General features: G+C 50.2%; 1 protein-coding gene across 1 annotated transcript; it reads left to right on the plus strand.

Annotated features, from left to right (window-relative positions):
* The first annotated feature begins 22,288 nt into the window (after nucleotides 1-22,288).
* FOXL3 (forkhead box L3) lies at nucleotides 22,289-25,650 on the plus strand. The gene is made up of 3 exons (XM_005548949.4): nucleotides 22,289-22,490; nucleotides 22,877-23,045; nucleotides 23,287-25,650. The coding sequence occupies exons 1-3, from the start codon at nucleotides 22,384-22,386 to the stop codon at nucleotides 23,719-23,721; spliced, it is 711 nt and encodes a 236-aa protein (XP_005549006.2). The 5' UTR covers nucleotides 22,289-22,383; the 3' UTR covers nucleotides 23,722-25,650.
* The last annotated feature ends 160 nt before the right edge of the window (nucleotides 25,651-25,810 follow it).

The following is a 25,810-nucleotide window of genomic DNA, read 5'->3' on the forward strand; positions in this document are numbered from 1 at the left end:
TGCTCTGGAGTCTCTTTGAGTCTATGGTGATTCTGGGGGCTGCCTGATTCACGAATCTTTCATTGTTCAATTAAACTCTTTAAATTTAATTCAGCTGAAGTTTTTTTTTTTCCACCCACTGTTTCCTTTAGCTCCTAAACATACTTTAAATAGTTGATTAAAATCTTTGTCTAGTAAGGCACATCAAAGTCTCTGCTTCTTCAGAGAGAGATTCAGTTGATCTTTTTTTTTTCCCCCTTTACCATCTATGGGCCATATTTTCTTGTTTCTTTGCATGCCTTGTAATTTTTTGCTGAAAAGTAGACATTTGGAATGTTATAATGTAGCAGCTATGAAAATTTCCTCTCTCCCCAGATTTGGAGTAGGGAACTCCAAAATCCATCTGTTCACAAAAGCAATGAATAAACTGACAAAAACAATCAAAACCAACTCATTGCTGCTTATTTAGGTTTTTTTGTTTGTTTTAGTTTATTTTGTTGCTGCTTATTTTTAGTATGCGTCTGTTTATTTAGTAACTTTTCTGAGCTAATTTTATGAAGTCTGTGTTCTATGCTGTATGTGGTCAGTAAAGTTTCTGTTCTGTGAGTTCAGTCTCAGCTAATGATTCTACAGAGTGAGGACTAAGCTCTGGCTTTTTCTTATCTTGCCCTTCTATCTAAGGGGTCTGGGGAGTCATGCCCTACGAACCATAAATTCTCATCAGATGGGTTTTATTTAACCTTGTGTATTGTGACTTACTTTCCAATCTGTCTCTGGCATAACATTACGTGACAAAGAAGAAAATAAAATCAGTTTTCCTGAAGACATGTTTCTTTGCCATATTCTGAAATGGCCCTGCAAAGCCATCCTTTGTGGGGAAAAACTTGCATCTGTAAAGAATCTCTAGTAACATAGCTAGATCTTTTTCTTCCAGGCCCTCCCAATCCTGAAGAGATTAACTGAGAGTCTAGCACCTTGTAAAGCTCTGAATAGGAAACATTTGTCATTGATTGTCTCTAAGGGCAGCCATTATGAGACTCCAAAAGAACCGTGGTCTCCAAAATCTTTTATCTTAACCTGAATATTTCCTTTCTATTGATCCCAGGTCTTTAGACAATCTCAACCAACTGTCAACCAGAAAATGTTTAAATTTACCTATAACCTGGAAGCCCCCAGAGGCCCCCTTTTGAATTGTCCTCCCTTTCTGGCCAAACCAATATATTTCTTAAATGTATTTGATTGGTGTCTCATGCCTCCCTAAAATGTATAAAACCAAGTGTTAGGGAATCTTTGGGGTTTCAGTTTTCTTCCCAGACACCCCTGTGGCTGGTGGCACCTTTGCTGAGGTCTTGTCCTGCATCCAGGAAGAATGAGGTATGCAGACAAGTGGAGGGTGAACAAAATGAAGAGGAGGTTTACTGAGTGTTACATCAGCTCAGAGGAGCCCCTCAGTGGGTAGCTCCTGTCCATAGGCGGGTCATCCCCTCAAGTGCTCAGCTTTCATCAGAGACGAGGCCCTGGAGAGGGTAGCTCCTCTCTGTAAGCAGATCATCCCCTCAAGTGCTCAGCTCTCATCAGAGACGAGGCCCTGGAGAGGGTAGCTCCTCTCTGTAGGCAGGTCATCCCCTCAAGTGCTCAGCTTTCATCAGAGATGAGGCCCTGGAGAGGGTAGCTCCTATCTGTAGGCAGGTCATCCACTGAGTATTCAGTTCTCAGCAGAGAGGAGGCCCTGGGGTAGTTTATCTCTGCAACTGGTCACCCTGATGTCTGCATCTCTTAGTGGAGAAGAGGCCCTGGAGAGGATGGTTCCTCTCTGCCAGCAGGTCATCTCTGTAGCTCTCAGCAGAAAGAGTAACTCCTCCCTGCCAGCAGGTCATCTCTGCAGCCCTCAGGAGAGAGAGTAGCTCCTCTCTGCATCTGGTTGTCGCACAGTCTCTCTGCCCTCTGTCCTCTGGTCATCCTCTGCCCTGCTCTGGCTAAACCTAGGGCTTTTATGAACCTCAGAGGGGAGGGAGTATATGCTGATTGGTCTATGGGTGGCCATGGGTGGGCCTGGAAGAAGCACTATGGGTCCCCTCTCCAGTCCGGGGGACGCAGTCCAGCCTCCAGCCTTCAGGGTCTCCCTGGCTGAAGGTGGGGCCTTACTGAGAACCTGCCCCTTCCACCCAGGAATCAATCTGCCTCCTGCTGCCATTCATGGCCCCTGGGGCTCAGCCTCAACCCCACTGTGAGATCAGAACAGGCACCCGGAGCAGAGACAGGCCAGGCAGTGGAATCTGATCCTGGAGCCTGCAGGGACCATGACTGCAGATGTGGGCCTCCCACTCTACAGAGCAGGCAAGAGCCAGGGACAAGCAGGTCCTGCCGCTTCTGAGTGGGTGGGGCAAGAGCTCCCCAGGTGCAGCTGCAGCCGCCCTCCAAGGCACAGGACCCGGGCATCCCTGCAGCCTGCACCCTCAGGGGCCCAAGAAGGCTCCCTCCCTCCCACTGCACCCAGGCAGGCAGGTCCTGACGGCTCCTGGCCTTTCCAAGAGAACAGGGAGGCTCAGAATCACAGCTGCAGTTTGGGTGGGTGTAGCCCCGCCCAGGAGGGCAAGTCTCCCACCAGCTACATGGAGCGTGCAGCCCAGCCGTGCCTCCCAGCTGCAGCCAGTGTGATGGAGCAGCCCATGGGGCGTGTGGCCCAGCCATGCCTCCCAGCTGCAGCTGGTGTGATGGAGCAGCCCATGGGGCGTGCGGCCCAGCCGTGCCTCCCTGCTACAGCTGGTGTGATGGAGCAGCCACTCACCTTGGGTACATGATCACCTTGGGTACATGATCACCTTGGGTACATGTTCTCAGGACCTCCAGAGGGCTGTGTCATGGGCCACGGTCACTCGTATTTGGCTCAGAATAAATGTCTTCAAATATTTTACAGAGGTTTCTGTAAAATTTCATTGACAAGAGGTTTCCTTAAACACTTGAAACATAGCACACACGGGCAAAATACCTCCCAGTCTTTGAAGGGCGGGGGGCTCTGTGTGTGTTCAGGGGCATGCCTTCAACATGGAGGCAATTTTCAACTCTGCCTTAGCCTTCATTTCCTGCTTGCACAGACGCTGAAGGTCAGCCAGAGGTGAGCACGCAGAGCCGCCTTAGGTCTTTTCTACATTTGTACACACTCCTGGGTATGCGCCTGGACTTCTAGATTCCAAAGAATATGCAGAAACCCTCAAAATCTGTACCTTCCAAAGCATCTCAGTTCCCAGTCTTTCCTCCCAATCTTTATGGTTCATCTATTGTTTGCCCCAACGGTTATCCCTTGCCCCAGGCAGCAGTGACTAATACACTTGACTTTTAAATGTTTCAACAAATGCCTATAGGGAGACACCTAAGAGCTCCAAGTTATGTGAAAGAAAGGCAAGCCCTTTGAGCCTGTCCATCCAGGGGCCACAATTGTCAGGGGCATTTGAGCCAGAGCAACTCCATCTTGAACAGGAGCTGGCTAAAATGAGGCTGAGACCTACTGGGCTGCATTCCTAGATGGTTAAGGCCTTCTAAATCACAGGATGAGATGGGAGGTCGGCACAAGACACAGGTCATAAAGACCTTGCTGATAAAACAGGTTGCAGTGAAGGAGCCGGCCAAAACCCACCAAAACCAAGATGGCGATGAGAGGGACCTCTGGTCGTCCTCACTGCTACACTCCCACCAGCACCATGACAGTTTACAAATACCGTGGCAATGTCAGGAAGTTGCTCTAAAGAGTCTAAAACGGAGAGGCATGAATAATCCACCCCTTGTTTAGCATACCATCAAGAAATAACCATAAAAATGGGCAGCCAGTGGCCCTCGGGGCTGCTCTGTCTATGGAGTAGCCATTATTTTCTTAATCAACTTTACTTTCCTAATAAACTTGCTTTCAGTTTACTCTATGGGCCTGCCCTGAATTTTTTTCTTGCATGAGATCCAAGAACCTTCTGTGGGGGTCTGGATCGGGACCCCTCTCCTGCCACACAACCACATGCTAAGGTCTGTCCCCTCCTCTGCCGGTGCTAGACTCCTGTGCTAGGAATGTGTGCTGTTGTCTTCGAGGCCTCAAGCTGGCGAGTGGTGGATGGGTCCAGGGTAAGTGAAAAGGCCACAAAGCTTCCTTACTGAGATTCCTGATGACACACTCCCCTGGTGGCTGCAAGCTTTGATTAGTGTGCAGAGTTCTAAGAAACTTGGTTCTGATCATTTTTGCTGGTTTGTTCACTGCTTTTCTAGACAGATGGATCCGGGGTTCCCTACTCCAGCTTCTTCACTGATGTCTCTGTGGTTGGGTTTGGAAAGTTCTTCATGCGTTCTAGATACAAGTCCCTTATCAGATATGTGCTCACAAAGATTTTCTCTCTGTTTATAGCTTGTCTTTTCCTTCTTTTCAGTGTCTTTTGAAAGCAGAAGTTTTAAATTTTAACAAAATCCAATTTATCAATGAATCGTTTTATGGGTGGTGTTCCTTCTCCTACCCCACTGCCCAAATTCTCTTATTTTATTGTACGTGTTGTGATTTTCTTTTTACCCCCAAATTAGATATTTGATTCATTTACTGGTTCTCTGGATTTTAAAAAGTATTGGTTTTTGCTCTGGCCTTTTTTTCTTCCTTTCTGTTTTCCTAAAGGTTGGTGTTTGAATTATAAATAAAAACATGTGTCTATGCATGTGCACTTATGTTAGTTCGATGTTTAATTAATTCAATATAATATTTTTATTTAATAATGAAAACATTTAAGAATCTTGATTGACCTTTGCTACACTTAGAATATTCATTAAAAAGCCTAAAATTACATCTTAATTAGCTCCTTAATCCAACTGTTGTTTAGCCAAGGGCTTCTTAATTTCTAGTGGATGAGGCATTTTCACACCAAGTCTACTCTGATTGCACTCTACTTTTAAGAGGTAGAATGCGTGATGTTTGCATTTGAGATAACCGAGGTTTGCTTGGTTTTGGTCTTTTTGGTTATTTTAGCCTAGTACATCATTTAATATTATATAAGAAATGTGCTATTTATAGGTGACAAAGTTTTCTGCATACTTATTTATTCAAATGTTTTAATTATTCAAATAGTTCAACAGTAGAGCCTACTTGTCTTAATTTAGTGCATCCCTGAAAGACTGAGAAATACATTAAGCTTTCTTCACCATAAGTGCCTTCTGTTGATGTCTCCCTTTATTTCTAATCATTTTTGCTTTATATTTTTGAGAACTAAGTAATTCAGAAAAAGTATGTGATGTTTTCACTGAAGAGTATCTATTTTATGAATATAAAACGACTCCTTTATTTAATATTTTTACTTTAATTTTATACTGATGTTAAGATCAGCACTTTGATTTTTCTTTTTTTACATTTGCCTGGTAACCCCTCAGTCATTCTTTTGTACATGTGTATAACTTTTCTCTTCCTATTTTCGTGAGGAATCTAAAACACTTATATTTATTATCAAAACTGGGAGGTTTGGCTTTATATATATATATTGCTTTATAGTTTCACATTTTGTGTTTCTTTGTAGTTTTGTTTCTTTTTGTCTCTTTGCTTTACATAATAATTTCTATTTGCACTTATTTCCTGTACCAATTTGACAGGTAGCAATTCAGTTCTTCTATAGCTGTTGCTGTTGAATTTGTTCATCACGTCCTGACACAGTCCCACCATTGTCAGAGTCAAGAACAGGCCCTCACCCAAGACCACACACCTTCTCCTCCAAATTCAGGATTGGAGCAATGAAATAAAGGAAATCTTCAAAAGCCAAACCATTATGGAAGCCTCTTCCCTGTGAGACACAGGACGATAATGCTCCCTTTCCCTCCTAAGGCAGGAGAAAGTCCAGGGCCCTTGTCAGTTCTGAGCTGCCCAGAAGTGGGGCCTGGGTGGACATCCACTTATACCCCTGGGATGAGCCAGGTGGGCAGGGGTGGCCCAGCTTCGAAGAACTTGGGTTCCAGGATCACAAAGACCAACCAGCAAGGCCTCAAGTCCTAACCCCTCCTGCGTGCTGTGCAAACTTGGGCAAATTATTTCACTGCTCATGCCTCAGTTTCCCCAATATAAGATGGGATAACAATAGTTCCTCCTTATGGAGTTGCTGCAAAAATTAGATGAGATTGTGCCAGAAATGCCAGCAATTGTTATAATTTCTTATTATTACTATATGCAAAGAGCTGGTGGGTCTTGGTGAGGATCTAGAAAATGGGCAGGGGTATGTTCCTGGGGGTGCGTCAGGCAGGGTTTTCAAGACGGCCCCAAAGACATCCACAGAACATGTCTGGCAACTTTATTTGCTCAGCCTTCCCCCTTCCCCACCGCCCAAAATGTCCAATTTCTGTGGGATCCCGCACCACTCATTAAATATTGGAAGATTTTCCTCCGAGGAGGTGGGAATGCCACTCACGTGACTTCCATTTGACATTGTACTGGTGCTCTAGCTATCCACTGCTGTGCTAAACCACCCCACAAACCTAGTCCACTCCTGTGCTAAACCACCCCGCAAACCTAGTCCATTGCTGTGCTAGACCACCCTGAAAACCTAGTCCACTGCTGTGCTAATCCACCCCACAAACCTAGTCCACTGCTGTGCTAATCCACCCCACAAACCTAGTCCACTGCTGTGCTAAACCACCCCGCACACCTAGTCCACTGCTGTGCTAGACCACCCCGCACACCTAGTCCACTGCTGTGCTAATCCACCCCGGACACCTAGTCCACTGCTGTGCTAGACCACCCTGAAAACCTAGTCCACTCCTGTGCTAGACCACCCCGCAAACCTAGTCCACTGCTGTGCTAGACCACAGCAAACCTAGTGACTCAAGTCTAGAGCCATCGCCTATTTCCCTCTGAAACTACAGCTTGGCTGGGGCTCAGGAGGTGCATTGCTCCACGATGGGATCAGCTGGGACAATGGAGCTGGTTGTGTACCCAGCTAGTGAGCATCTATGGCTGGGAGCCAAGCAGGAACGTCAAGGAGGCCCCGTTCCTCATGGATGTCATGTCCGCTCTAACTCTCTGGTAATATTAAATCCACTTGTTAGTAAATTTCCTTCTGTGTGTTCTGTTCATCCTGTGACAACCAGAGTCAGTTCCTCTCATGTTGAAATTGCTACCTCTCTTCCTGGACACCATATCCCTCAAATGTTTGATGTTCTCAATGGAACAGAAAGGAGAACCCAGAAATAAAGCCACACCCCTACAGCCATCTGATCTTGAGGAAGTTGACAAAAAATAAGCAATAGGAAAAGGACTCCCTATTCAATAAATGGTGCTGGGATTGCTGGCTAGCTGTACACAGAAGATTGAAGCTGTATCCCTACCTTTCATCATATACGAAACTTAAGGCTGATTAAGGATTTCAGTGTGGGACCTCAAACTATAAGAATTCTAGAAGGAAACTTCGGTGGGACCCCATTAAACTAAAGGGCTTCCGCACAGCAAAAGAGACTATCAACAGAGTAAACAGACAACCTAGAGAATGGGAGAAAATATTCACAAACTATGCATCCAGCAAGGGTCTAATATCCAGAGTCTACAAGGAACGTAAAAAATTCAACAAGCAAAAAACAACCCCGTTAAAATGTGAGCAAAAGACTCAAAGACTTCTCAAAAGAAGACATACAAGAAACCAACAAACATATGAAAAAATGCTCAATATCCCTACTCATTAGAAATGCAAAATCACAATGAGCGACCATCTCACACCAGCCAGAATGGTTATTATTAAAAAGTCAAAAAACAACAGATGCTGGTAATGCTGTGGAGAAAAGGGAACATTGGAACACTGTTGGTGGGAATGTAAATTACTTTAGCCACAGTGGAAAGCAGCTTGAAGATTTCTCAAAGAACGTAATACAGAGCTACTGTTCAACCCACAATCCTATTACTGGGTATACACCGAAAAGAAAATAAATCCTTCTACCACAAAGACACACGCACTCATGTGTTCATCTCAGCACTATTCACAAGAGCAAAGACATGGAATCCACCTAGGTGCCCATTGATGGTGGACTGGATGAAGAAAATGAAGAAAACGTACACACATGTGTGTACGCCGTGGAATACGACGAAGTCATAAAAAGAATGAAATCGCGTCTTCTGCAGCAACATGGATGGAGCTGTCGGCTGTCTCTTTAAGCAAATTAACACAGGAACAGGCACTTTGGGAGACCAAGGCTGGTGGATCATGAGGTCAAGAGATCAAGACCATCCTGGCCAACACGGTGAAACCCCGTCTCTACTAAAAATACAAAAAATTAGCCGGGTGAGGTGGCGGCGCCTGTGGTCCCAGCTACTCGGGAGGCTGAGGCAGGAGAATGGCATGAACCTGGGAGGCGGAGCTTGCAGTGAGCTGAGATCGTGCCACTGCACTCCAGCCTGGGCAACAGAGCGAGACTCCGTCTCAAAAAAAAAAAAAAAAGAAAAAGAAAAACAGGAACAGAAAAACAAACACCGCATATCCTCACTAATATGCAGGAGCTAAGCATCAGGTACTAGTGGATGTAAAGACGGAAACAGTGGACACTGGGGACTCCCAGGGCAGGGAACGAGGGGTGAGGGTTAAACAGTGGACACTGGGGACTCCCAGAGCAGGGAACGAGGGGTGAGGGTTAAACAGTGGACACTGGGGACTCCCAGAGCAGGAAAGGAGGGGGTGAGGGTTAAACAGTGGACACTGGGGACTCCCAGAGCAGGAAAGGAGGGGGTGAGGGTTAAACAGTGGACACTGGGGACTCCCAGAGCAGGAAAGGAGGGGGTGAGGGTTAAACAGTGGACACTGGGGACTCCCAGAGCAGGGAACGAGGGGTGAGGGTTTAACAGTGGACACTGGGGACTCCCAGAGCAGGGAACGAGGGGTGAGGGTTAAACAGGAGACACTGGGGACTCCCAGGGCAGGGAAGGAGGCGTGAGAGTTAAACAGTGGACACTGGGGACTCCCAGGGCAGGGAAGGAGGGGCAAGGGTTTAACAGTGGACACTGGGGACTCCCAGAGCAGGAAAGGAGGGGGTGAGGGTTAAACAGTGGACACTGGGGACTCCCAGAGCAGGGAACGAGGGGTGAGGGTTAAACAGGGGACACTGGGGACTCCCAGAGCAGGGAAGGAGGGGGCGAGGGTTGAATGTACATTTAAATATGCTTACTGTGTAGTCGAGGATCCTGGAAGAGTAAATGTTTTTAACTTTCTCCATTCTTTCTAAAGACTCAGTAAGGCAAGGAACTTGGCAGCAGAGGCTGACTCCGACGCCTGGACGCTCCAGCCAGAGCGACTCTACCCACATTCCTCTCCCAGAGCTGCCTGAGAGAAGTGCTCAACTATTTAGGTTCAGAAAACATTTGCTTTAGACTGAGGCAAGGCTCTGTAAATACTTTTCTCTCTCTGGAAGCTTGGATAGACGGATTGTGCTCCCTGAGCCGACGGCCGTGTTGTCCTCTCAAAGGGGCAGTCACAGCTACCAGCGTCATTAATATATAATATGTGAGCTATGGATTATGTCATCAACATATACACCAAGGTGAGGTCGTCATCCCCTAATCAAATTACACAATCTCCGGACTCAGCAGCCCCGTAGAAGTGTGGTACAAATGAGGAGGAACTGTGAACGAATACACCAGGCTCACTGAATTTACATCCTCTGGCAGATCAGGGAAAATGTTAAGAGAATCGGTAGGTAAACGGTCAGCTTTGCTGGGGAGCCTGTTCCTGCTTCCATTTTTTTTTCCTTTTTTTTGTTTTTTTGTCCTTCTCTGAACTAGATGGCTCCTAGGGAAGCATGAATTTTCTTTCTTTCTTTCTTTCTTTCTTTCTTTCTTTCTTTCTTTCTTTCTTTCTTTCTTTCCTTTTCTTTCTTTTTCTTTTCTTTCTTTTCTTTCTTTCTCTTTCTTTCTTTCTTTCTTTCTTTCTTCTCTCTCTCCTTCCTTCCTTCCTTCCTCCCTCCCTTCCTTCCTTCCTTCCTTCCTTCCTTCCTTCCTTCCTTCCTTCCTTCCCTCCTTCCTTCCTTCCTTTCCTTCCTTCCTTTCTTTTTGAGACAGAGTTTCGCTCTTGTCAGCCAGGCTGGAGTGCAGTGGCGTGATCTCAGTTCGCTGCAACCTCTGCCTCCCGGGTTCAAGTGATTCTCCTGCCTCAGCCTCCTAAGTAGTTGGGACTACAGGTGCCGACCACCACACCCAGCTAATTTTGTATTTTTAGTAGAGACGGGATTTCACCATGTTAGCCAGGCTGGTCTTGAACTCCTGACCTCAAGTGATCCGCCCGCCTCGGCCTCCCAAAGTGCTGGGATAACAGGCGTGAGCCACCGCGCCCGGCCGAATTTTCTAAAATAAAATAAAACATCAGTTCCCAGAAAACAGTTTCTCACTTTGAATTACGTGGTTTCCGCATTTCAGCTGATTACAGCTATACTTGCACATCTCAAAAATTCTCCAAAGAAACAAGTCTAATGCCAGCGATTTTTATAAATGTGCGCTCATGGCTGCCTTTTCTTCAGCAGGAGGGAAACCTCACCAAGCGATTTCAATGATATTCCACCCCTGGGAGATCAGGGCCACCACCTCCCAGCCCAGCTCACCCAAGCCTTGAGTTTATTCTGCCTGCCTGAGTTGGAGTTCGCCCTCCCTCCCTTCTGGGGCGAGTGGAGGGGATGCCAGTCATTGTGCGGTTTCCCGAATGCTTACTGTGGGCTACGCAGTGTTAGACGCTTCATGTAGGAGTCAGACAACCCGGCTGAGACACCTGGTTAATAATTACACAGGTCGGGCCGGGTGCAGTGGCTCACGCCTGTAATCCCAGCACTTTGGGAGGCTGAGGCGGGTGGATCACAAGGTCAGGAGATCGAGACCATCCTGGCTAACACGGTGAAACCCCGTCTCTACTACAAATACAAAAAATTAGCCAGGCGTGGTGGTGGGCGCCTGTAGTCCCAGCTACTCGGGAGGCTGAGGCAGGAGAATGGCGTGAACCCCGGAGGTGGAGCTTGCAGTGAGCCAAGATCGCGCCACTGCACTCTAGCCTGGGTGACAGAGCGAGACTCCACCTCAAAAAAATAATAATAATAATAATAATAATTACACAGGTCTGATTACACGTAATTAGACCCGTCACAGAGATGAGGATGTTGAGGCTCTGGAACCTGGTGGTGTGGGGGTCGCCGTGGGCCACCTTGCAAGCAGTGGGCATTGTGTGGTCTCTGCGAGGCCCCTTTGCTCTGAGGCTCGGGAGCACGGTGCTGTGGGGGTCCTCGTGGACCACCCTGTGAGCGCTCTGCATTGTGTGGTCTCTGCGAGGCCCCTTTGCTCTGCACGCAGCTGGCCCTGGAGAGGAACCCTGGAAGGGAAGGTGGGCAAGGCCCCGGGCTCCGTCTAGGGTGCTGGCTCCTTCAGAACCAGGGAACAGGCCAGCATTGGTTTTGCAGCCCGGTCCCAGCATGGGGACAGAAAGGGGCAGGGACTCTCCTCACCTTTCTCTGGGCCAAAACATGCTTAGTGGGGTCTCCAGGCAGGTCTCCAAATATGTCCCGGTGATGAAGCAGTCAGGGGAAATTCCTCCTGGACTTCAGCCTTATTTCATTTTCTTCCCCACCCCTGGGGCTGTGGTTGGGATTTATTGTGTTTATTTTCCGAAGTGCAGCTTTTATGATCTGGGGTCTGCTGAGGGGGGCTCAGACATGACCCTAAGCTGGGTCAGGTCACACGGTGCCACTCACTCTGCTCTGCCCACGTGCGCGGCCCAGGAGGAGCGCCCTGAGTCACAGGCGTGGAAAGCAACGATGCCACTCGCTATCTATAAGAGCCTCTTTCCCTGGGAGAGGATAAGGTCCCTCCCCTAAAAATTCTCAAAAGAAACAAGTCTAACGCTGGCAGTTTTTGTAAATGTGTACTCATGGCTCTTTCATTAGCAGGAGAGAAACTTCTGCAGTTTATTTCACTGTGGTGGACATGGCTGTTTTGGGGCACCCAGACTCTGTTCCCTCTTTCTGTTAACAGACCCCTGACTCTTAGATGGGGCCACCCCCTTCCCGCCTCAGTCCTCAGGGCCTGGGTAGGGCTGACCTCCCTTTCTGGGCACCAGCCTGGCACTTCCAGAGGCAGAACCCTAACCTCCTGGCGGGAGTGACTGACCAAGGGGCGAGGGTGACTCTCCCAGGCCAGCGAGAGGTGAGGGCACTCACTGGGCCATCGGGAAAGCCGTTCTCAGCAGAAGGACCTTGTGTGAGATGCTGGTGGCAGGTGAAAGGGTGAACCGGCCCCATTTCGAGGGCAGAGTTGATGTCGTGGGCTGTGCTCTCTCTCTTTTTTTTGAGATGGAGTCTTGCTCATCGCCCAGGCTGGAGTACGGTGGCGCGATCTCAGCTCACTGCAAGCTCCTCCTCCCGGGTTCACGCCATTCTCCTGCCTCAGCCTCCCGAGTAGCTGGGACTACAGGCACCACCACCACGCTCGCCTAATTTTTTGTATTTTTAGTAGAGACGGGGTTTCACCGTGTTAGCCAGGATGGTCTCGATCTCCTGACCTCGTGATCCGCTCCCTCGGCCTCCCAAAGTGCTGGGATTACAGGCGTGAGCCACCGCGCCCGGCCGGGCTGTGCTCTTTCTTTAGCAGCTCTTGACACCAAAATGCAGGGTTCTGTAGAGAATTTTTGAAGCCTGAGACATTGTAAACGCTGCGTTGTGCCTCTGATGTTAAAGCAGCAGCGACTGGGTGCCAAGGAGAACCTCAGGATGCTGATTTCCTCATCTGTGCTGGTTGCCGGGAGCGTGATCAATGCAGGGACGCAAACATGTTCCCATGCCAGCTAGGCTGGGCTGCAAAAGTGCGTCTCATTTTTGTTTCTCCCTGAGCCCCTCCACGCATCAGGCCCGCCTGAGGCAGAAGCAGAAGAGACAGGCTCCTTCCTCGCTCTGAGGAGTTCCAGCAGCACCGACGGGAGAAGACCAGGCTGACCCAAGGTCCAGGTGGCCGTCAGGTGGGAAGGGCAGCTCACAAGGTCAGAGGCTGGTGGGCGCTCAGATGAGCAAACCTCGAAGGCTTCTACTGTTTCTATTAAAACGTTTTTTTTTTTTTTTTTTTTTTTAGAAAGATAGGGTCCTGCTCTGTCGCCCAGGCTGGAGTGCAGGGTTGTGATCATGGCTCACTGCAGCCTCGACCTCCTAGGCTCACCCCATCCTCCCACCTCAGCCTCCCAAAAGTTGGGACTACAGGCATTTGCCACCATACGTGTCCCAGGCTTCTATTCTCAAAAAATAAAATAAAAAATCAATTCCTAGAAAATAGTTCCTCACTTTGAATTATGTGACTTCAGAATATGAGCTGATTTTATTTTTGAGAATTTATGCCTCCCTAGTAACTGTCTAGTTCAGAGAATGACTAAAAAATACTGAAGGAAGAGCAAGCACCCAGAAAAGCAGACACTTCTCCTAAGGATTTTCCTAATGTTCTTTTTAAAAATTGTGTCTGATGGCCGGGGACGGTGGCTCACGCCTGTAATCCCAGCACTTTGGGAGGCCGAGGCGGGTGGATCACGAGGTCAGGAGATGGAGACCATCCTGGCTAACACGGTGAAACCCCGTCTCTACTAAAAATACCAAAAATTAGCCAGGCGTGGTGGCGGGCGCCTGTAGTCCCAGCTACTCGGGAGGCTGAGGCAGGAGAATGGCGTAAACCCAGGAGGCGGAGCCTGCAATGAGCTGAGACCGTGCCACTGCACTCCAGCCTGGGTGACAGAGCAAGACTCCGTCTCAAAATAAATAAATAAATAAATAAAAATAAATAAATAAAAACTGTGTCTGATGTCGAAGGAAATTCAGCACTCATAAATCTATAGTTAGAAGTTGGCAGGCGATTATTCATATTATGAGGTTCCTGACATTACGTGCTCCCCAGATACATTTAAAGATGTTCGATACCCCGCCTCTACTAAGAAATACAAAAAACTAGCCAGGCGAGGTGGCGGGCGCCTGTAGTCCCAGCTACTCGGGAGGCTGAGGCAGGAGAATGGCGTAAACCCGGGAGGTGGAGCTTGCAGTGAGCTGAGATCCGGCCACTGCACTCCAGCCTGGGCGACAGAGCGAGACTCTGTCTCAAAAAAAAAAAAAAAAAAAAAAAAAAGATGTTCGATAAACGAATTCTGACACATTCAACAGTTCATAGACATCAGAAATCAAGCTTTTGAACCATATTCTATGATGGCAGTTTACAAACAGCACTCACTCCAGAATTAGAAACATGAACTTCACAGTGTGAGCTGCGGCCAGCTTGGAATGATGGAGTTCTAGGAGATGTTTTATACCTCCCTCTATTTTATAAGCTTTCTGCAACAAAAACTGCTTTTAATTAAAAACTACAAGTAACATATAACCTGGCCAGGTATGGTGGCTCATGCCTGTAATCCCAGCACTTTGGGAGGCCAAGGCAGGCGGATCACTTGAGGTCAGGACTTCAAGACCAGCCTAGCCAAACGGTGAAACCCCGTCTCTACTAAAAATACAACACTGAGCCGGGTGCAGTGGCGGGTGCCTGTAGTCCCAGCTACTCTGGAGGCTGAGGCGGGAGAATCGCTTGAACTCAGGAGGCGGAGGCTGCAGTGAGCCAAGATCGCGCCATTGCATTCCAGCCCAGGTGATAAGGGCGAAACTCTGTCTCAAAAAAAAAAAAGACATAACCAGATATCACAGAAATAACCCTAAAGTCCCCCAGGTTCCCCACCAGTTCCATCCTTCTCTATCCCCCTCTAGGCCAAATGCAAGCATAGATTTGGTGTCTATCAAGATTACAATTTATATTTTTGCCTCGTAGATATGCATCAGAAACAACCTAAGTCACTGTTCTATTTTTGGGGTTGATTAATGGTGTCTTATTACACGTGTTGTCTAGAACGCACGCATTTCGCTGGGTGTGTCTGAGAGCCGCTGGATTCGTGAGATTCACTGCTGGTCTTCGTGAACGTCCCCAAAACAGGCTGCAGCTCCCCACTGGCTGATGGCCTGCTCTCTGCTTCCCTTGCACGTGTGGGTGGGGGATGCCCCTCCCGCCGTGTTCTGAGGGTTGGGATTTGCTGGCTGGGTGTGCCCCTTGCTAGAGTTGGGAGCCAGGGTGCCCAGGCGGGACCCACCTCACAGCCACAGGCGGTGAGACAGCGGGCGGAGGGGTCGGCCTCTTCCCCGGAGACACTGGATGGTTCACGGATGGTCACGGGCCAGGCGACGTGGAGGTCCTGGAGCTCGGCTGGCACTTGGTGCGTGTACGTCGGCCGCTGGCATGTTGTCATTGTCATCGCTCTTGTTCTTATTATAATTGGTGTTTTAGGCAATTTTGGGCTAAGCGTTACAGAAGCCCTTCCTGTCACTGCCAGGCCCCAAATAAATCGAGAGGTTATTTTAGAAGTAAAGAAAGCAAATGTTTCAGAACACTACGAAACCCAAATTCATAGCGACAGCAAAAGGTTTTCTAACCAACCAAACTTTATTTTCTATTCAACAAAATAAGTAGACAACGTATGTTGCTTTTTTTCCAGCATCTGTTTTTAAGGTTTACTCATTTCCTGCTTCAAATCCCCTGCCCTCCGCCAGGGCCCCCTTTCCGGCAGCCCCATGTGAGGAGACAGACAAAGGGAGAGATCTCAGGGTGGACAACGCTGGCCTTCAGCTCACGCGTTTCCGGTTCAGCGGTGCACGGTGAACGGGCTTCTCCTGATGGCTGACGGCAGCCACACAAGGTAAAAGCAGGCGAACGTTCTCAGGACATCATGTAAGATGCCAAAGACGTCGGTTCTTTGTTCGACTCCCTGGATCTGCTGAGCCAGCTGATGACAACGGAGAAAAGCGTCACACAAAGCAGAAAGCGTCACACAAAGGCCCAGGCGGGTTCAACGGCTCCTGCAGGGTGGCCCAGGGGCCCTGGCACCCCCTCCCTGGGCAGCAGTCACCATCTTCGGTTTCGGGGTTCCCTTTCAGAGGTGAGGGCTCCCTTTTCGGGTGATGACACAGACGGCCTTCTTCTTCCAGCGACCAGCGCTGTCCCCAGGCCACGGTGCCTCTCTTGGGCTGGAATCCAGAGGCCTGTAGCAGCCACAGTCTCTGTCCCTGACGCGTGTTCATGATTCTGGTCCTAGAGGTTGTTGACGACATTCAAGGTGGCTGTGTTTTTCCTTAATTCTAAAGGTTTGCGCAGACACGCGGCGAAAAGCGTGAACTCAACACCCTGCCTTCACTGCAAGTTCTCCTTACTCATGAAAACAGAGAAACACACTTTTACATCTTACACAGGAACGTCCCCCAGCACTGCTCTCATGTAAGGAGACTTAATTAAACCACCAAGGTCCAGCTCCTTTCTGGATTGTAAGAGTACGTGATGCTGTTTGATCCACTAAACATACTCCTTTTATTAAAGTTTGATGCCTTTGGAAATCTACCTGTGGTTTATCGGGCGGCTTCAGGATTTCTCTTCCGCAGTTTTGAGTTCAGAGACAGGACTGGATTCTGGAGGTGAGGCTCATACACTGGACCAAACAGAGGACTGGATAGAACACAACCAGGACAAAGCAGGTTCCCATAAGCCACGCCCACCAGAGCCCCGTGGGTTTACGTTGCTGTGGCAACGACAGGTGTTACCACCCCTTCCAAGGCAATGATTCAGCCACCCAAGAGCTACCATCCCGTCTCCGGACGTCTCTGCACGCACTGCCCCTTAATCTAAGTGGGTATAAACATGGCTGCAGAACTGCCCGAGTCGCTGCTCTCTGCCTGCCGCTAGCCCTGCTCTTCTGGGGCAGTCACGGAGCCGTAACACAGCCGCTTTGATACAGCTGTTTTCTTCCCTCTACCGCCAGCTGGCCCTTGAATTCCTTCCTGGTGAAGCCAAGAACCCTTGCGGGCTAGGCCCCAGTTTGGGGTTCACCTGCCCTGCATCAGCTTCATTCTGATGCCTGGATGTGTGGGTGGATGGATCCTCTTCCTCCTGCTCAGTGCACAGGCGCCCTTCAGATCAAAGAACCTCTGCTTTCCTTCATATTTCCTTCCTACTTTGAAAAATCCCTGGTCTTCATTCCAGTGCTTCCCTGCCACACCCTCTCCACAGCCTCTCCACCTGCCCTTCTTGTCTCTCAACTGCTCTGTCAGCTGCTTTTGTGTCTCTGGGTCTTGGTGCTGCTGTGTTCTTCAGTTTTATATTCCAATATCCTATTTTTTTTTTTTTTTTTTTTTTTTTGAGAGGGAGTCTTGTGCTGTTGCCCAGGCTGGAGTGCAGTGGCGTGACCTCAGCTCACTGCAAGCTCCTTCATGCCTTTCTGCTGCCTCAGCCTCCAGAGTAGCTGGGACTACAGGAGTCTGCCACCACGCCTGGCTAATTTTTTGTATTTTTAGTAGAGACAGGGTTTCACGGTGTAGCCAGGATGGTCTCGATCTCCTGACGTCGTGATCCTCCCACCTTGGCCTCCCAAAGTGCTGGGATTACAGATGAGCCACTGCACCCGGCCATTCCAATTTCCTAATTATATCTTCAATGGCATCTGGTCTACTTTGCTTAGTGGCTATTTTTCATCTTTAAGATCATCAAAGTGGTTTTTAAAATAAGATATAACCTGGATACTGTGAAATCCATGCTTCTTAGTGTACAGCTGGGCAAGTTTTGACAAGTGCATTTCGCCATGCAGTCAACACTACAGCCAAGACAAGAACGGGTCCATTGCCCAGAACCTGTCTCCTCCCATCCCCAGCCCCTGGCAACTGCTGATACATTTTCAGTCCCCATGGTTTTGTCTTGCACCATGTTGTGTAAGTGGAATTATTCAGTAAGAACCTTTGACCACATTGCTTTCATTCAGCATAATGCATTGGGGTTCAGCCTTGCACACCTCAGTGGTTTTCCTTTTTCATGGCTGCATAGTATTCCAGCACATGGCAATACCACAGCTCATTTGCTCACCAGAATATTTGAGTTGTTTCCAGTTTTTAGGGAAAACAAATAAATCCACTATAAACCCTCATACACTCATAAACAGGTTTTTCTATACCAGTTAGCATTTGACTTGTCAAACACCTAGAACAAGGATGGCTGGGGCATGGAATAAATATGTATATGTAACTGCAAGAAACTGCCAGGCTAGAGTCCTAAATGGCTGAGCCACTTTGGATGCCCACCAACAAGTGAGAGTTCCAGTTGCTGTATCTCCTCTCCACTACTTGGTATTTGGAGATGGTTTTCGTTGGTTGTTGTATTAGTCAGGGTTCTCCAGAAACATAGAATCAACAGGGGTGTGTGTGCATGCGTGTGTGCACACGTGTGTGCACATGTGTGTACACGTCTGTGTAGCAGGCACTGGGAGGGGAGAGACAATTTAAGGAGTTGATTCATGTGACTATGGAAGCCTGGCAAAATCGGATGGCATAGGTCCACAGACTACGCCTGTGGACTCAAGAAGGAATCTGAAGGCATCTGCTGCAGAATCCTTGTGGCTTGGGGAGCTCAGTCTTTGTTCTTTTGAGGTCTTTGACTGATTGGATGAGTCCACTCAATCCTGGAGCACTGTCTGCATTACTTAAAGTCCACTGATTTCAATGTCAATCTCATCCAAAAGACACCTTCACAGAAACATCCGGAATAATGTTTGACTAAATATTTGAGCGTGGTGGCCCAGTCAAGTTGACACATAAAATGAACCATCACAGTTTTGTTCTCTTTTTCCTCTTAGCTGCACTAACAGATGTGTGGAGGTGTCTTGTTGTGGTTTTAATGTACATTTCCCTGATGGATGACAACGTGGGGCAAATTTTCATGTGCTGTATGTTCTTTGGTGAAGTGCCATCTTAAAAACTGGGCTGTTTGCTTTGCAAATATTTTCTCCTAGTTTGCAGCTTGTCTTGTAATTCTCCTGTCTTTTAAGAGTAGAAGTTCTCAATTTAAAGTGCAAGTAATGCATTTTTTTGTTTATAGATCATGTTTTTGGTGTCAGATTAAAGAAATCTTTGCCTAACCAAAGATCATAAAGATATTCATCTAGCCGGGTGCAGTGGCTCACGCCTGTAATCCCAGCACTGTGGGAGGCCGAGGCGGGTGGATTATGAGGTCAGGAGATCGAGACCATCCTGGCTAACACGGTGAAACCCCGTCTCTACTCATCTCTACTAAAAATTAAAAAAAATTAGCCAGGCATGGTGGCGGGCGCCTGTAGTCCCAGCTACTTGGGAGGCTGAGGCAGGAGAACAGCTGGAACCTGGGAGGCGGAGCTTACAATGAGCTGAGATTGCACCACTGCACTCCAGCCTGGGCAACAGGGCAAGATTCTGTCTCAAAAAAAAAAAAAAAAGATATTCATCTATGTTTTCGTCTACAAGCTTTATAGTTTTATGTTTTACATTTAGGTCTATGATGCATTTTGAGTTAATTTTTGTTTATTTATTTACTTTTGAGACAGGGTATCACTCCATCTCCCAAGCTGGAGTGCAGTGGCTCAATCTTGACTCACTGCAACCTCCACCTCTCAGGTTCAAATGATTCTCCTGCCTCAGCCTCCCATGTAGCTGTGATTACAGGCACACACCACTGTACCCAGCTAATTTTTGTATTTTTAGTAGAGATGGGGTTTCACTATGTTGGCCAGGCTGGTCTCGAACTCCTGACCTCAAATGATCGGCCCACCTTGGCCTCCCTAAGGGTGGGGATTACAGGCATGAGCTGCTGCTCCCACCCTACCCCAAACGTTTTCATCATCCCCAACATAAGCTCTGTGCATGTTAAAGAACAAAGCCTCCCTCCCTTCTCCTCCAGGCCCCCATAACTGGCGGTCCACTTTCTGTCTCTATGAATTTGACTACTCCGGGGACCTCAAACTAGTGGAACCACACAGCATTTATCCTTTTGTGTCAGGCTTATTCCACTAAGCGTGATGTTTTCAAGTCCATCCGTGTTGTAGCACATATCAAAATTTCACCCTTTTTTTGGGGTGAATCATTTAGCTCTTAGAAAAACAATTGGTGAAGATCTTCATGACGTTGGATTTGACAAATCCATGAATGTGTATGACAGCGAAAGTACAGGCAATAAAGATAAATCGGTAAACTGGACTTCATTAAAATTAAGAACTTTTGTGCACGAAAGGACACCGTGAAGAAAACCCGTGGAATGGGAGAATGGGAGACAGTATTCGCAAGTCGTTTATCTGACAGGGAATCAGCAACTTTATTTTAAGGCATCAGGTTTTGGTCCAACTGCTCCACAAAGTTTATCTGATCACGAGTGGATTCCTTTTCCACTTGTGGACTTGGGTGGCCGCCTTTCTTTAGATTTCCATGGGCGTCTTACAATTTGGGTGCACAGGCTCACTTAGTGGAAGAGTCTTGGTTCTTCCTGTTCTCTGTCTCCCTTGCTCTCCGGTTCCGGCCCTCTCTGTAGTGGGCTGTGTTTTCCAGAGGTGGCTGCATGACTCTGTGATCCCACCTGTTCTTCGCACTCTCATGTAAGGGGGATTATGTCGTCTGGAGCCTCTACAAGCTGCTTTTCACACAGTTGGGATTCACCGAGACCATGGCATACATTCGTGGTTTGTTCCTTTTTGTTGCAGAGCCGTAACCCACAGCGTGGATGTACCACAGTTTATTTAACTGTTCACCTTTTGACGGACATCTGGCTTGCTTCCAGTTCGGGGCTATTAGACAGAAAGCTGCTATAAACGTTAATTAGCAGGGTTTTGTGTGACCATAACCGGGGTTGCACTCTGGGAATAGATGGTTACCAGTGTAACTTCTGGATCATGGTGGCTACATGGTCAGGTTTTAAAGAAACTCAAACTGTTTTGGAGAGGAGCTGTACCATTTTACCTTTCCTCGTTCCCGCATATTTAGTTTTGACATCTGATTAAGGGGACAATACAGAGTCACTGAGTGTGTTCGAGCCTGAGTGTGACTCGGATCCCGAACGAGGCCAGGCAGCCATAGTGCCCACCCCAGAAGGGGGAGTTGCACGTGCCCACCCCCATGTGCCAGGTTTCTCCTCCAAGGGGGACCCCCGGGGCGCTGAGCCCGCCTGCAGACGTGGCTTTACCAAGGGCAGCGACAGTTCCAGGCACCCCTGGGGCCAACTGGGTGCAAGCAGTATAAGTCACCTCATATTTTAACAAGTTCATTCATTCATTTATTTTTTATAGAGACGGCGGTCTCACTCTGTGGCTGAGGCTGGTCTCTAACTCCTGGCTTCAAGCGATCCTCCCACATCGGGCTCCCACAGAGCTGGGGTTTCAAGTATGAGCCCCCATGCCCCGCCGTCTGGGTCGTTTCAGAGCTGAAGGTGCTGCTGTGAAGGCGACATTTCCTGGAAGAAGACTGTGTCTATCCAGGGCTTTCTGGCCTCAGACCGACTCACAGACACGGCTCTCGGTCAGAATTCTGCAGATTATTCCTGGAAATACTATTCAGTCTCATGCCTACCGTGAAACAAAGCCCCTACTCCCGTAGGATCCCGCCTCTCTACTTTTCTGCAGAATTTCCTAACCCGGATGGCTTCTCTTCTCTTCCCTCTGCGTGCACCTAAAACGGAGCTTCGGCCCAGAGGGGACCCCTGAAGCGGCGACTCTGCGATGGGGAGTCCACCTCTCTCGGGGCCCCGGCGGGGACTCACTTCTAGGCACTGAGAAACCGCGGGGCGGGAGCACCCGGCGCTGCAGAAAGCGCTGGGACCCGCGTTTCTGGCTTAGCTGACCCACTGACCAAGGCCAGGAGACAGCCGCCGGGCACCACGGATTTGGCCTGGACCCCCGGTCGCTCTGGGGTGGAGAGCAGCGGACAGCGCAGGTGGCGGAGGGGGCCACAGTCCTGGTCTCCGACGCCGACTCCAGGCTGTGCTCTCTGCTGAGACCCAAGTGTCCACCGGGGGATCCCGGCGCCCGGAAAGCACCACCGAGTCTCAGGCGCCCCCAGGGCGCACGAGAATGGGGCGCACGAGACCGGGGCGCACGGGACCGGGGTGCACGGGACCGGGGTGCACGGGACCAGGGCGCTCGGAAGAGACTTCCGTCAGTGCAGGGAGGCTGCGAGGACACCCCAGGCTACCTCCAGGGACGGGGACGGAGCGAGCCCTGCCCTGAGCTCCCCGGGAAAGGAGCGGGGGCCGCCCCGCCCCGTCGGACCACCCAGCGCGCCGCCTCCTCCTCCCTCCCCCCGCAGAGGTCAGAGGGTCACCGAGACGCCCAGCTCCGCTCCCCTCGGCCGCTTTACGGGTGGCTGGGGCCTCCCCCGCGCCGGGATTGGATGCGAGAGGACGGGGTGGGGGAAGGCGGGGGACCCCAGAAACCCAGGTTCCGGCTCCGGCGGAGAAAAGCCCACAGTGCAGTAGCTGCTGGGCCGCGTGGAGACGGCTCTGCGCGAAGCCGGCGGACTGCGCGGAGGAGGCGGCAGCTGCAGCCGGGGCGCACCAGGATGTTTGACAGCTCGCAGTATCCCTACAACTGCTTCAATTACGACGCCGACGACTACCCCGCCGGCAGCTCCGACGAAGACAAGAGGCTCACGCGGCCCGCGTACAGGTGACTGCGGGGGTAGCCGCGGGGGGTTGGGGAACAGGGACCCCCCCCCCGCGCAGGGGTCCCAGGTAGCCGGGACCTGCCTGGGACGAAGGAAGAATGAGGGGGCTTTCTTCTCTCCGACGGAGCTCAGAGAAAGGAGGCATTTGTCCCTACTTTGGGGAGAGCCAGGGAACGTTCTGGCTTCCCGGGGAGGGACCTTTCCAGCCCGGGGAAGAGCTTCTGGGGTCTGGGTGGCGCCGGGGGCCGCGAGCTGCGGGGGACACTTTCCCCAACACCGCCTCACTCCTCCGCCTCTGCGCCCCACGGCGCCCTGCGGAACGGGGAGAAGGACGCGCTGTGGGGAGGGCTGCCCCGCGGAGACCCCGCCTGACCCCCGGGCTCCGCAGCTACATCGCCTTGATCGCCATGGCCATTCAGCAGAGCCCCGCGGGGAGGGTGACCCTGTCCGGCATCTACGACTTCATCATGCGCAAGTTCCCCTATTACCGCGCCAACCAGCGCGCCTGGCAGAACTCCATCCGCCACAACCTGTCCCTCAACAGCTGCTTCGTCAAGGTGAGCGCCGCCCCCGACGGGCCCCGGGTGTCCCCGCGTGGCGACCCCTGCACCAGGGCCTCGGTGACGGGGAAAGGAGGGCACCGCTGCGGCTGCGGGGAGGTCCGTCCTTAGCCCACGGGGCCGCCTCCACCTGCGCAGTGCGCCACCCTCGCCCGGGTCCAGGGCGCCCCGAGGGGACAAGGCGGGCCGGCGAGCAGCCCAGCGGAGCCGCTCCCAGCCCCTCCCTCCACGCGCGCAGGTGCCGCGGTCCGAGGGCCACGAGAAGGGCAAAGGCAACTACTGGACGTTCGCGGGCGGCTGCGAGTCGCTGCTGGACCTCTTCGAGAACGGCAACTACCGGCGGCGGCGGCGGCGGCGCGGGCCCAAGCGCGAGGGGCTGAGGGGTCCGCGTGCGGGGGGCGCCCAGGGGCCCCCGGGTCCGCCCGAGCCGGCCGCCGGGCAGGGGTCCCTGGCACCGGACAGCGCTGGTGAGGGCGCCCCGGGACGGGACCCCCATGCCAGCCCCGCCAGCCCCGCCCCCCAGGGAAAGGAGCACCCCCGGGACCTCAAGTTCAGCATTGACTACATCCTGTCCTCCCCAGACCCCTTCCCCGGACTCAAGCCGCCCTGCCTCGCACAGGAGGGCAGATATACGCGGCTGGAGAACGTGGGCCTCCACTTTTGGACAATGTGATGTGGGGCCACCCGGGAGGCCCCTGCAGTTCAGTCTGGGGTCTTCCCCAGACCCTCCCTGGAAAGACGAGTCCAGCCTTACCTTGAGTCAGGAAGCCAGAGTTCGGCAAATCCTACGATTTCTCCTGCAGACTGAAGGTCAGGTGCCACGCTAGGCCTGGATTGGGAGGACAGGCGGAGGTGGTGCTCCTTAAAGGTACAGACTGTGAGGCTGTGACTTTACCTGTTCGGAAAACAGTTGTCTTACAGGGAAAACCCCACTGGGTTCCAGTTTTACCTGAGGGTTTGCTCTGGACTGGCCTAGTGCTCTTGAGGAATAAACACAGGTTCATGTTCCCTAGAGTCGGGAAACATTTCATTCCTTGGTCACTTGAGGGTGAGCTTTCTAGACAGCCACATCCCAAAAGCCACAAGTGCCCAGTGTGCGGTCAATGGGCTGGTTGACGTCGTCCCCGTGGTTAAAATAATAGTGGTAAGGCACAAACCGTGAAGAGGGATGGCAATTGGCCCCATGAATTAGTCACCCCGAGGCTTATGATGGTATCCGTGCTAGGGGTGACATGATCGGAAGTGACAAATGTATCTTGTTGGGTCAGCCGAGTATTTTGGTGACAGTTTAAGAAATCAGTTGTGCTTTTTACACCACAAGGGAGAAAGGCAAGGTGGGAAGGTGGGGCCCAAATTTGGGATGATACTGGGGCAAAGTTCAAATTTCTTGATTCTTCTGAGCAGGCAGTAAGCCCTGATTCAGGCACCTTCTGTCAACTGGTTTCCCAAAAAATCAGGTGCTCAAGAGAGCAGGCTGTGGATAAAATTCCTGCAACACCTCACAGGGCACGGTCACAAGCATCTGAGGTGGGCGCACTCCACTTGAAATGTAAATGATTTAATTACTGTGTAGAGATGGGCATTCTGAAAAACACAGTTATGCGCAGTGAAACTATTTGACCAGCCTTATCGTTTTTCACCAGTCCATTTTTGCAGAGTTAATTGCTTTCAGTGACTTAATTGGAACATTAGTATGGATTACACCTAATCCGATTCGCTGGGTGACAACGATTGGCTAATTTTGTGAACAGCAAAAACGCACCCAACGAGGCTGGCTGTCTGGTTTGGGAATTACATAGTCTTGCTTTATCGGACCCTTAAAAACAGGGACTGGGCGGCCGTGAAGGTAGGTGGGCTGCAGAGACAGATCAGAACATGCAAAAGATGCTTGGCCCTGGCTTCATCTCTGTTCGGAAAAATCCAAGCATTCCCCCACTCACCTGCCCTGTAAATAGATTTGATGTGTTTGGTTCATTGTTTTGAGAAGAGGGAGGAAGGCCATTGCTGACAGATACTGTGAACGCCTGGCCCCGTGGAGATACGCCCACTCCCCAGCCTCCTGGCTCAGACAACCGCAGCCTCTGCCTACAAGGGCACCCTTCGCCCAGGGAGAAGGAGCCGGAGCCCAGCTTCAAATGCCTGTTCCTGGAAGTGGAAATGAGGCTTGCAATGTGGACACCTCTCCTTTGCAAATGTCAGCTTCTGGTTTCCAGAACTCTCTGCTGGGAGAGCAGCCAGCATTTCCGGCGCTCCCACCGCCCACCAGGTGTAGGATCCCAGGAGATGGGTGCTGCGGCTCTCACGCTCGTTTCACGGATGGGACCGTGCATCGCAGGCATGCAGCTCCAGTTTGGCTCCTCACCCTCTCCATGCTGGCTTGTACAGGCTATCAGCATGGTGTGTACACGTGTGTGTGCGTGTGTATTGTGGTGTGTGCCCTGTGTCTGTCTGCACTCTTGTTATTTATATCCCTTTGCTGGTTGTGCTAAAAGCCTAGATTTAAATCATACAAGATGTAATTTAGACGGTCATAAGAGGCAGATGCTCCCATACGTAAGTATATGGCAAAGAAAGTATCCGAAGATATATTTTTCTGCTGCCAACAGAGGAAATAAAATTTACATTTTATCTTTTGAGTTCCTGCACTTTGTTCTGGTAAGCAAAGCCTGACTTGAAACAACAACAAAACCCCTTTTCCTAAACAGGACACTCCTGGGGGGGCCTCAGAATAAGTCAAGGTCTTTATAGCTTATCCCCTCTGA

This window comes from Macaca fascicularis, chromosome 3 (assembly GCF_037993035.2).
Source record: "Macaca fascicularis isolate 582-1 chromosome 3, T2T-MFA8v1.1".
Lineage (NCBI taxonomy): Eukaryota > Metazoa > Chordata > Mammalia > Primates > Cercopithecidae > Macaca > Macaca fascicularis.

What these genes read in the sequence shown, in the direction of transcription:
- FOXL3 (XM_005548949.4), top strand. Translation starts at nt 22,384, where the DNA reads ATGTTTGACAGCTCGCAGTATCCCTACAACTGCTTCAATTACGACGCC. An exon ending in CTCACGCGGCCCGCGTACAG is followed by an intron (nt 22,491 to 22,876) that starts GTGACTGCGGGG and finishes CGGGCTCCGCAG; the next exon opens with CTACATCGCCTTGATCGCCA. An exon ending in TCAACAGCTGCTTCGTCAAG is followed by an intron (nt 23,046 to 23,286) that starts GTGAGCGCCGCC and finishes CCACGCGCGCAG; the next exon opens with GTGCCGCGGTCCGAGGGCCA.